The 12,533-nt window shown below is 34.1% G+C and overlaps 1 protein-coding gene across 2 annotated transcripts in view; it reads right to left on the bottom strand.

Moving 5' to 3' along the window:
- The window catches only part of HIPK3 (homeodomain interacting protein kinase 3), a 56,466-nt gene that overhangs the window by 16,276 nt on the left and 27,657 nt on the right, over window positions 1-12,533 (bottom strand). Inside the window, exons 4-13 of one of the 2 annotated variants that reach the window (XM_014538160.1) lie at window positions 10,855-10,941; window positions 9,932-10,116; window positions 8,477-8,636; window positions 7,980-8,103; window positions 2,932-3,053; window positions 2,502-2,626; window positions 2,249-2,410; window positions 2,030-2,092; window positions 1,438-1,731; window positions 1,023-1,163 (exon numbers count right to left, since the gene is read on the bottom strand). In XM_014538160.1, the coding sequence (XP_014393646.1) occupies window positions 1,023-1,163; window positions 1,438-1,731; window positions 2,030-2,092; window positions 2,249-2,410; window positions 2,502-2,626; window positions 2,932-3,053; window positions 7,980-8,103; window positions 8,477-8,636; window positions 9,932-10,116; window positions 10,855-10,941 (1,463 nt within the window). The remainder of the gene's footprint in view (window positions 1-1,022; window positions 1,164-1,437; window positions 1,732-2,029; window positions 2,093-2,248; window positions 2,411-2,501; window positions 2,627-2,931; window positions 3,054-7,979; window positions 8,104-8,476; window positions 8,637-9,931; window positions 10,117-10,854; window positions 10,942-12,533) is intronic. The other variant, XM_014538161.1, reaches the window with a different exon arrangement.

Raw genomic sequence — 12,533 nt, 5'->3', positions numbered from 1 at the left:
CTCATCTTTTCCTGACCCTTTTGGGCCCTGACAATATCTCTCCTTGTGATTTCCACAGCATTTATTGTCTGTCTTAATCATTCAATTCGTATTTAACATTTTGAAGCATCTCTCTCTATAGGTATATTTTAGTTACATATTTTTATTCATATATCTTATGCATTTATATATACATGTTTTCATATGTACGTACATATTTATGTATATGTGTGTATAGTATCAACTTCCAAACCACATTATAAGCAATTTATAAGAAGATGTGGTAAAGTTACTTTGTCTTCCACAGAGCTTTGGTTATAAGTATGCAATACCTGACTAAGGAAAAAGAGAAGACAAATGTATAAAATTAAGACCTAAAAGTTATTCAAATTTTGTTTTCACTTAAAAAAATATCCTAAAAGCTAAAATCAAATATATTTCGCTTAAACTTTTGTGGCAAATCACTTAATGTGTTAGCGCAGTGGTTCTCAACCTTCTGGCCCTTTAAATACAGTTCCTCATGTTGTGACCCAACCATAAAATTATTTTCATTGCTACTTCATAACTGTAATGTTGCTACTGTTGTGAATCGTAATGTAAATATCTGATAAGCAGGATGGTCTTAGGCGACCCACAGGTTGAGAACCGCTGTGTTAGCGCATCATGCTGGCTAGAGGAAGCTCACTACTCTAGTGGCAATCCATGTTCCTGGGCAAAAGGAAGGATAGGCAAGGAAATATGGATGGAACCATGCTAATCAATCACCAATGAGAGAAAGAATCACAGCAGATATTCTACTGACACTGGGTCATCACTTTATTATGCAAAACAGTCTTGTTTTATTTTGACAAAGTGTACGTTCTTATTCAAAACTTAAGTTATAATAACAGTGTATGGAGCTAAAGTTGAAATTTTTGGCTTTTTACCCTTTTAAAACAGATGATTCTTTTAAAATCTTTATTATTTTAAACAACTACAAAAGAAATCATAGGCTTTTTAGTTGACTTCATATGTATTATTTAACACTATTAAAATTCCTTTACCTGTTAGGTCTCTTGCAAGGGGATGGGCTGGACTGCCCTGAGGAGCTGGTGCTCAGAGTACTATCAGGACTACTTAGTGAGCACATCCGATCGATATTCAAAGTGCTCTGGCAAGCTTCACAATCTAGACTACCTTTACAACTAGTAAGAGAGAAGGGGAGGGAAATAAAAAATGAGAAGATATTTGTCAGGTAGCCAAAATTTAATTCATCTAAGTATATGAATCAGTGAAGAGTAACCTACACAGACAAAAGCTTATAAATACGGGGAAATGCTATAACCATGTTAAATACTACTTAGGAAGTTTACTCCAAAGACACTAGGTTACAGAAAGTTACTGTTCACCACACCAGGGGGCGCCATCGTTATTATTTAAGGATGCAGCATCAACACAGGAAACTGCCTTGGCACTTACTCTCTGAGAGAATGTCTCTGTGTCGTCTCTTCTTCGTCGGTGTCACTGCTGATGGTGATCACACTCACTGCGGGACTTGGGGAGTCGGCTATGATGATGGTTTGCCGCTGCTTGTCTGAAACTGATGAATCAGAGTCCTGCCTGACAGATGTTTCACAACAATTTCTTGCCTCTACTGAGTTATGATTGTCCCGTGTTTCTATACAATTCACTTCCTCAACATCTTTCCCATTTGCTATCTTTGGAGAAATAAATGCTGAATGTGGGATATTGGTATTCTGCAATGCATTACTCCTGCAATCAAAGAAATAATGTGTCATTTCTACAGTCAAAATATGAACATGACATTTTTCTAAGAAATCTTGTTAAAATGAGTAACGTGAATTTTCACTTGGTTCAGGATCATGTATATAACACACTAACATACAGATAAGTTTTGTAAAATATAAAATATTATCTCTAGAAATATTAATGTAGGTTGCATTTACAACATTCAAATGGCCATTTTTTTGGTAAATGTGATATCTGTGTCTAAAATGGTCTAAAATTATAGGTAGGTAATATATCAAAAGGGCAATAAAGACAGTCTTACCAACTGAAAGCATTTATTTCCTCTCTTCCTGGCTCCCATTCCATTAGTTTTACCAAAATACCTCTGAGAAATTGAGAAGGGAGCTGGCTTAGTGTTTGTAACAAAGCTATCAAAGAGGTCATTTTGAATACAACAGAGTGACCCTTTAGTGTACATGCAAAATTTATCTTAAAGATTAATTCTCAAAATGCAGAGCAAAGTTAAAATATCAACACCAACCTGTTCTGGCACAGTTTATTTTTCTTGGTAGTGGCAGGCTGAGGCCAGACAACGTGTGCAATGCCCACACTAATTGGCTGAGGAGCCGATAAAGTTATCTGATTGGTTAGAAGAGGTTGCGGCATCACTGAGTTATAATGACTGCTGTGTGAAATCATTTTCCTAAGGAGAAAATTTAAAAAATTGAATCTCTTTTTTGACAAGAACTATTTTTCTAACTATTCACAAAAAAGTACTTTTGTTTCTAACTTACCCCCAGTCTCCAAGCCTTTGTGAACCAGCCACACCCTCAGAAGTTAATGTAGTGGTAGCAGGAGCCAAGGGTGTTACTTGCTGCCAGGCAGGTACCAGCATCTGCTGTGTTCTACCAGACCATGTCTGCTGCACCAAAAACAAACAAACAAGAAAAAAGAGAAGGAAGGAAAGAAGGAAAGGAGGGAGGGATGGGAGAAGAAAGAAGTTATAAATCATTCATCATTATTAGATCCTAAAATCAAAAATACATTAAACAATCATCTAATAATTTAAAAGTTAAAGTCAATAATCTACAAAGGCTTGAATTCCCATCCAGATTATTTTCATTGTTTCCCAACATCACAGACTGATATTTTACAAATAGATCAGTACCCCTACTTGAGTATAAGGAGGACAGCACATATGCAGAAAGATGAATTATTACCAACCTGAGAGAGAACTCCTGGTCGGATCTGGAGTGGCTGCACAGCTGTGGCCTGAGTTACAAGTGGAACTGTATTATCTACCCTTATTGAATAACTAGTGGGTTTACCATGCGTTGTAGGAATACCTGTGAAATAGAAAAGAATAGTTCTCAAACATAAGTTAACTCAGAGAAAGAATTTTTCTTCCTAAACTCTTATAAATTCAAACAATTGTTTAAATTCTGATTTAAATTGTAAAACCATCTCCTACATAACATTTTCATTAACACTAACAAAGTAATCTATTAGGAAAGCAATGTACATTTTATCTAACTTCTGGTACATTCTTATAAAGCAATCTGTTGCAGCAGTTACTTTCAATATAGGTTGGCAGATTGTTTAATACAATCAATTTTAGATAAAAGTGATCTTAGGTATATTTGATTGGCCATTAGAGAAAAATATAATTGTCTTCTTTTCCTACTGAAAAATAACTTTACAATTTTTATTGCATGAATATATTTAAGTGTTAACCCTAAAGAGGAGGGTACTATGCTAATAAGTAAAATAAGTCAGACAGAAAAAGACAAATACTGTATGATTTCACCTATATGTGGACTCTAAAGAACAAAATAAATAAGCAGACAAATAGAAACAGACTCACACATATAGAGAAAAGACTGATGGTTGTCAGAAGGGAGGGGGCTGGGGAGCTAGGTAAAAAGGTGAAGAGATTAGGAAGTAAAAAATAGTAGTTATAAAACAGTCATGGGGATATAAAGTACAGCACAGGGAATATAGTCAAAAATATTGTAACAAGTATGTATGGTGCCAGGTGGGTACTGGAAATATTGAGGGGATCACTTTGTAAAGTTATGTGATTGTCTAACCACTGTGCATATACCTGAAACTAATACAAAATAACACTGAAAGTCAACTATAATTGAAAAATAAAAATTTTAAAACTCCAAAGGGGAAAGTTTATTTTGTTGTGTTTCTTTTCTGCACAGAGGAGTTTATCTTACTGCCTGGGTGTTCTACCCTCTGAGCTCCACCTGAAGAACTAGATCTGAATTAAATTTAACAAAAATCTACAGATTATTTTTATAAACTGACTTTCTTGCCCCTTCAAAAAAGCATGTCTTGATCAGCAAATTACCCAAGAAAAGGACTATAAGCACACTCAGCAATGTAGATATATTGCAGCATAGACAATCTCATAATTCACTTTAACAAGGATTAAAGAACAGCAAATTCGCAAATCCCAACAAAAATCACACTGCCCTTAAATTTTCCTCATAATTAATATTTTAAGAAGAATTCTCCTATTATCTTCTCCCCTGAAGAGGTCTAATTATTTTTATCAAGTGTTAACATTTGTTGAATCTAGGGTAAAAGGTTTATTTTTATTTTTTGAACTTTTCTATATGCTTAAAGTTTTTATAATACATAGTTGAGAAAAATCAAGTAAATAAACACAGCAAAACCTTTCAGAGTACTGACAATATAATGATGTGGGTATTTTCATTTTCATTATTAGAGACCAGCCACGAGTCACTGTCACAAGAACAGTCCACCACTGGACCACAAGCTCATCTTGCGAAGCAATCATCTAAGTTGTTGTTTTTTATATTTTTAGCGATACAAACCTTCCTCTCAATAAAACCTTATATGAAAACCCAATATATATATATAAAAGATGAAAGTAAAGCTACATGGGTAAAACAAAAGTGGCTATAGAGTTGACATGTTTTCATATCTCTTGTTACCAGCCAATCAAGGCAACAAACATATTTTCTTGGTGCTTTGTTAAGCATTGTGGTAGATTTTTAAAATTTTTTTAAATTGCTTAAATTCTTAAATCAAATATAAAATTCAAATAACCTTCAGAATCCAGAAATATTAAGAGCTAGAAACGACTAAGACAATATCTATTCAGCCTGTTTCCTTTGATTAAGACTGAAACAGGTTAACAAATGTGTCTATAACACAGCAAATCGGAGAAACAGAACTATATCCCAGGTGTACAGACTTAGCAACAATTTTTACTTACACCATACATTATACATACAGTATTAACATCATGTGTACAGACTTAGCAACAATTTTTACTTACACCATACATACCTATATATACAGTATTAACATCATGCTTCAAAGGGTTAGTTAGGGCCCCAATTATAATTAACCTCTTGCTTTAAGATGTAACTAGATGTTAAATCTTAGCAAGAATAAGATGCTATGAAAGGACTAGGAAGTAGGGTTTTATTCTCATTATTCCAATCACAACACCTGCTGCTATCACCCACTAAGAACCACTAAGAAATTCCCCTTTGAGAATTTATGGGCTCTTCAAAGGAATTCTGCCACCCATCACATTTGAAGATTTAATTTGATATTTTTATCTATCTAAGGGATTTGATTTAGTTAAAATCAATCCTTTTAAAAAACAAAAATCTAAGGTATGGTTCAAGAACAAGACTATAACATCTGGGACAGAATTCCTTTGACCAAAACTTAAACAGGACAACCCATAGCTTTCAAGCTCATTAATTTCTACTTAGGTATTTTATTGTGCTAGACTCTACAGGAAATACAACTGTCCTATGACCCAATCTGTCAACGATGAAATGTCACTGGTCTAAGGGCTACTGACAAGCTTAAATTCAAATGTAGCACTAATAGTAGCAAAAACTGTACAGTATATTTAAGAAATAAATTTGTTTAAGAATACTGCATGCCTAAATTCAAAGTGTAATTTAAATGAAAGAATACCTTGGATAGCTGGGGGGCAGATAATCAGTGTCTGCTGAAAAGCATCACCACAACCAAAATGAGCAGTTCCAGCCTGCAGAGGAATTCCATGGTGCACAACGGAGTGTGCAGATGTGGTTAATGCCTGAAATGAGCAATGTACGTGGCATTATACAGAGCAGTCTTCTTGTTGCTACACACATGCTTTATAAAGAGAATTAAAACACATTTCTTAAACCTTAATTCTATGATAAAAATGGGTCCAGACACTGACTTTACTGAGTTCTACTATTCATAGAGTTGTGGCACAGAGGGCAAGTAGAGGATACTGAAAGAATGAAAGGTGAGAAGAAACAAATGAATTTGGGTAGGTCTGTTCCAGTTGTTCCCTGAAATATTAGATATTTAATAGAACAGCCATAGAAGACCTCACCAGCACTGTACCTTCTAACTGCTGACATGAGACTTCAAAAGCAAAATGAGCAATCATAAAAAAATATAAATTCTTAGATTCTTACCTGACTTCTTAATGTGCCGAGTTTAGTAAAACTTGCTGCCAGATTAGCTGTACTATTTGAAGAAACTGGTCTTAAAAATGAAGTTTTATTGTGATTATTTGTGTCACATGAATTTGGGTGAGACTTACAAATATCCATAATATGAAAACAGGACTTTACACTGCAAAACAAAAACAAAAAAGTGGAGGGAGATGTCACTGTAATATTATTTTAAATGTATAGAATAGTTTAAAATCAATGTACATTAATTTAAAAATTATTTCCAAAGGAAAAAGATTCTATGACTTGCACTTAATCTGCTTATTTCCAATACTGTTTCTACCAGAAAATCCTACAAGATTTAATTTTAAATCAAGCAAAAGTGTTATCTTATATCTGCAATATTTTTTAAGACAAAAAAGCAACAATAAGCATTTTTTCTTGTTAGTACACTATAATTTTATGACCCCCCCCTCCACCCTAATTGAATCTAGGGTAAAAGGTATATTTTTATTTTTTGAACTTTTCTATATGCTTAAAATTTTTATAATACATAGTTGAGAAAAATCAAGTAAATAAACACAGCAAAACCTTTCAGAGTACTGACAATATAATGATGTGGGTATTTTCATTTTCATTATTAGAGACCAGCCACGAGTCACTGTCACAAGAACAGTCCACCACTGGACCACAAGCTCATCTTGCGAAGCAATCATCTAAGTTGTTGTTTTTTATATTTTTAGCGATACAAACCTTCCTCTCAATAAAACCTTATATGAAAACCCAATATATATATATAAAAGATGAAAGTAAAGCTACATGGGTAAAACAAAAGTGGCTATAGAGTTGACATGTTTTCATATCTCTTGTTACCAGCCAATCAAGGCAACAAACATATTTTCTTGGTGCTTTGTTAAGCATTGTGGTAGATTTTTAAAATTTTTTTAAATTGCTTAAATTCTTAAATCAAATATAAAATTCAAATAACCTTCAGAATCCAGAAATATTAAGAGCTAGAAACGACTAAGACAATATCTATTCAGCCTGTTTCCTTTGATTAAGACTGAAACAGGTTAACAAATGTGTCTATAACACAGCAAATCGGAGAAACAGAACTATATCCCAGGTGTACAGACTTAGCAACAATTTTTACTTACACCATACATACCTATATATACAGTATTAACATCATGCTTCAAAGGGTTAGTTAGGGCCCCAATTATAATTAACCTCTTGCTTTAAGATGTAACTAGATGTTAAATCTTAGCAAGAATAAGATGCTATGAAAGGACTAGGAAGTAGGGTTTTATTCTCATTATTCCAATCACAACACCTGCTGCTATCACCCACTAAGAACCACTAAGAAATTCCCCTTTGAGAATTTATGGGCTCTTCAAAGAAATTCTGCCACCCATCACACTTGAAGATTTAATTTGATATTTTTATCTATCTAAGGGATTTGATTTAGTTAAAATCAATCCTTTTAAAAAACAAAAATCTAAGATATGGTTCAAGAACAAGACTATAACATCTGGGACAGAATTCCTTTGACCAAAACTTAAACAGGACGACCCATAGCTTTCAAGCTCATTAATTTCTACTTAGGTATTTTATTGTGCTAGACTCTACAGGAAATACAACTGTCCTATGACCCAATCTGTCAACGATGAAATGTCACTGGTCTAAGGGCTACTGACAAGCTTAAATTAAATTCAAATGTAGCACTAATAGTAGCAAAAACTGTACAGTATATTTAAGAAATAAATTTGTTTAAGAATACTGCATGCCTAAATTCAAAGTGTAATTTAAATGAAAGAATACCTTGGATAGCTGGGGGGCAGATAATCAGTGTCTGCTGAAAAGCATCACCACAACCAAAATGAGCAGTTCCAGCCTGCAGAGGAATTCCATGGTGCACAACGGAGTGTGCAGATGTGGTTAATGCCTGAAATGAGCAATGTACGTGGCATTATACAGAGCAGTCTTCTTGTTGCTACACACATGCTTTATAAAGAGAATTAAAACACATTTCTTAAACCTTAATTCTATGATAAAAATGGGTCCAGACACTGACTTTACTGAGTTCTACTATTCATAGAGTTGTGGCACAGAGGGCAAGTAGAGGATACTGAAAGAATGAAAGGTGAGAAGAAACAAATGAATTTGGGTAGGTCTGTTCCAGTTGTTCCCTGAAATATTAGATATTTAATAGAACAGCCATAGAAGACCTCACCAGCACTGTACCTTCTAACTGCTGACATGAGACTTCAAAAGCAAAATGAGCAATCATAAAAAAATATAAATTCTTAGATTCTTACCTGACTTCTTAATGTGCCGAGTTTAGTAAAACTTGCTGCCAGATTAGCTGTACTATTTGAAGAAACTGGTCTTAAAAATGAAGTTTTATTGTGATTATTTGTGTCACATGAATTTGGGTGAGACTTACAAATATCCATAATATGAAAACAGGACTTTACACTGCAAAACAAAAACAAAAAAGTGGAGGGAGATGTCACTGTAATATTATTTTAAATGTATAGAATAGTTTAAAATCAATGTACATTAATTTAAAAATTATTTCCAAAGGAAAAAGATTCTATGACTTGCACTTAATCTGCTTATTTCCAATACTGTTTCTACCAGAAAATCCTACAAGATTTAATTTTAAATCAAGCAAAAGTGTTATCTTATATCTGCAATATTTTTTAAGACAAAAAAGCAACAATAAGCATTTTTTCTTGTTAGTACACTATAATTTTATGACCCCCCCCTCCACCCTAAATAATTTTTCCTAAATTTCTAGATCTCCACATCCCTAAATTAATGGTACCAATTATGGAGTTATCATGTTATTTTCAAAGTGTTTATATATGGAAACCACTAGACATTTCTTAAGTATGGAGGGGTGGAGATAGTAGTTCAACTTTATAAAAATACCAATTTTGCCTGGCCAGTATGGCTCAGTGGTGGGACATCAACCCATGAACCAGGAGGTCACAGTTCCATTCCCAGTCAGGGAACATGCCTATGTTGCAGGGTCGATCCCCAGTAGGGGTGTGCAATTTTAAGGGTAATCCACAAATAGCAGATATCAGTTATCCCTATACCTTCTTCATGCAGTCTTTCTAAAATATTAACAGATGTTGTTTTAAATCATGTACTTTATCCCTTCAGCTTATTAAAATAAAAAAAGGTCTGGGGTTCAAAGAATTTGCAAGATCCGCCTAAGGTAATTCTGTTAAGGCCTTCTCAATTTGAGAATACATTTTTCTCTACTGCCCCATTAAACAAAACCTCCTTTCCTTCCTTTCCTTCCACAACACAGGAGAAAAGGGGGAGGGGAGGAAAGCAAATGGTATGAAGGGAAATTGAAAATAGAGTTTAGGGGACTCAAAAGAGAAATAACTGTTAACATTTCCTGCTAATATATATATATACACACACATACACACACACACATATATATATACATACACACACACACACACACACCCGGTTATTAAGATAAGACTATCATATAAAAACAAAACAACTCAGTCATTTCCAATATAGTGTTTTGGAAAAAGAACACTGGAGTGCAATTGAGATTTATGGTCTAGTTCAACTCTGCCACTTACTAGCCCATGTGACCTTGGCCAAGTTAGTGTGACTTCTTTTGACTCAATTGCTTATATTTAATAAAGAAATTGAATCGTTTTTAACACACTAATTTTTTATAGACAGTATTATTATTTTCCCAGAATCACTTTTAAAAAGATTTTAAAGTAACATACTGGTTGCTATGAGGAAAATCTAGAAGATGTTTCATATTAACAAAAGGATGGTTCAACGTTTCAGCTGGAGTAATTCTTAAATCTGCATCGATCAGCAACATTTTCTTTAATAGACTAACAAATTCTCTTCTATCAGCTTTCTCAGCCAAAAGATCACTTCCTTCCAAATCCATCACTGTGTTCACCTGCAAAATCAAAATTTCAAGTCATCAAATAAAAATAAGCCATAGCAGATGCTAAAATTCCAGTTAAAAAAAATACACAACATAGAAAAGAACGAAGAATTATAATTCTTTTGAAACAAGAAAGAACAATTGAGTTTAACAAATTCTCAGAATGTTTTCAAGCATCAAATAGGGTTCAAAGAAGGAAATAAACCTTTTACCTAAACAAATCCTTTTCTAATGAGGAATAAAGAAAAGAAATTGGTTTGCTAGGATTTTCCCTTTTAAAGAAAAAAAATTTTTTTTAACTAAAGAACAGGATTGTATAAATTACTTAATAAAGACAAATGCAATTTAGTTCCTGAAAGATTAAAACCTTAAAATCGCCGAAACCGGTTTGGCTCAGTAGATGGAGCGTCGGCCTGTGGACTGAAGGGTCCCAGGTTCAATTCCGGTCAAGGGCATGTACCTGGGTTGCAGGCACATCCCCAGTGGGAGATGTGCAGGAGGCAGCTGATCGGTGTTTCTCTCTCATCGATGTTTCTAACTCTCTATCTCTCTCCCTTCCTCTCTGTAAAAAATCAATAAAATATATTTTAAAAACAAACAAAAAAAAACACCTTAAAATCAATTTTGTCTGAAAGGGTTAAAAACAGCAAGCATTCTATAGTCATTTAGAAAATGATATTTTCATATCCTTGACAATCAAGCCCAACACCTTCAGCATGAAAGATTCACAACTGTGACTATGGTACTCACATGCACTATATCATCCAGACTGTTGAATATGTACTTTCTGGCTTCTTTAGACTTCATTCCTGTCTCTGCCTCATGTTCTTCTAGTGTCTTATTGAATATACCAAAGAGGGAAAATAGTATGTTATTACCCATCACTTGTAAATTCTTTATTTCTTTAATTCTGGCATATTTAGTCTAATATATTGAATATTCTAAGGCAGTGGTTCCCAACCTTTTTTTGGACATGCCCCGCCTAAGCATCTCTAAAATCCTGATGCTCCCGTGACATATAATTCTTATTATTCAGAAAGTGAACTCCTATTTACATGGAGGAGGCCTAAAAGGCCATTAACTTGATCTAAACAAGCTTCCAAAGAACAACATGGCATCCATGAAAGAGAAAAATAAAAGAACCAAAGGACACAGTTGAAGTACTGAGGAAGAAATCACTAAGAAATTGTTTTAAAAAAATTATTATTATTAATATGAAGTGATATGAGACAAATAGCAAATAAAGTTTCAAAACATGTAATAGCCCTAGCTGCTTTGGCTCAGTGGATAGAGCAGGGGTGGGCAAACTTTTTGACTCGAGGGCCACAATGGGTTCTTAAACTGGACCGGAGGGCCGGAACAAAAGCATGGATGGAGTGTTTGTGTGAACTAATATAAATTCAAAGTAAACATCATTACATAAAAGGGTACGGTATTTTTTTTTTTAGTTTTATTCATTTCAAACGGGCCGTAGTTTGCCCACGGCTGGGATAGAGCATCAGCCTGAGGACTGAAGGGTCCCGGGTTGGATTCCAGTCAAGGGCACATGCCTGGGTTTTGGGCTTGATCCCCAGCAGTGGGTGTGCAGGAGGCAGCCGATCAAATGATTCTCACTCATTGATGTTTCTCTCTCTCTCCCTTTCCCTTCCTCTCTGAAATCAATAAAAAAAATATATATATACAATTTTTTAAACATAATAGAGAACTGAAATACATAAACATGTCACAATATATATTTATGCACTGTATATGAGGTCCCTAGAACCATAAGAAATGCAAAAAATTCACTGTTAATAACTCATTCTTGAATTGCCCCCCTTAAAAATCAAATTACCCCCCTGTGGGGCCTATATCCCACATTTGGAATTACTGTTTTAAGAGAAGTAGTAGTTTCAAAGGAATAACTACCATAAATGTACGTTTTTTTAAGTACAAAAAAATTAAAAGAGCTTGGTTCAGGTAAAAAAAAAACACATATACATACAACAAATTCCTTAAACAAAATAATTACAAAGTTAATATTACATTGAGGATTTGTTGATCCCCCAAAGATCCAGGAATAAATTCAGTACTTGGGTTATGTACTAAGGGGTTAGATTCAGTGCTTTTCCTATAAAGCTTAATAATGTAGACCTGGATAAAGAAGATTAAACACACAGAACACAAGTAATTATACTCATAAAATTTTTTAAAAAATCATTTAAGATGAGTTAATAGTTATGTTGCCAGGTCAGAGAATGAGCTAAGTCATTCAAAAAAAAGGGCTTTCCTCCTTATGGGGCGGAGGGAGGGGTATGTATGTCAAAAATGAAAATTAAAAAGAAGGAAAAATGCAATAAAATAAAAATAAGCATGGAGGGCATTATCTATGCACATGAGACAATGTTTTTCTAAATATATATGTGTGTGTGTGTGTGTGTGTGTGTGTG

This window comes from Myotis brandtii, unplaced genomic scaffold (genome assembly GCF_000412655.1).
Source record: "Myotis brandtii unplaced genomic scaffold, ASM41265v1 scaffold187, whole genome shotgun sequence".
Lineage (NCBI taxonomy): Eukaryota > Metazoa > Chordata > Mammalia > Chiroptera > Vespertilionidae > Myotis > Myotis brandtii.
Note: the sequence above shows the minus strand (reverse complement) of the source record. Positions and strands in the feature narration are given on the sequence as shown.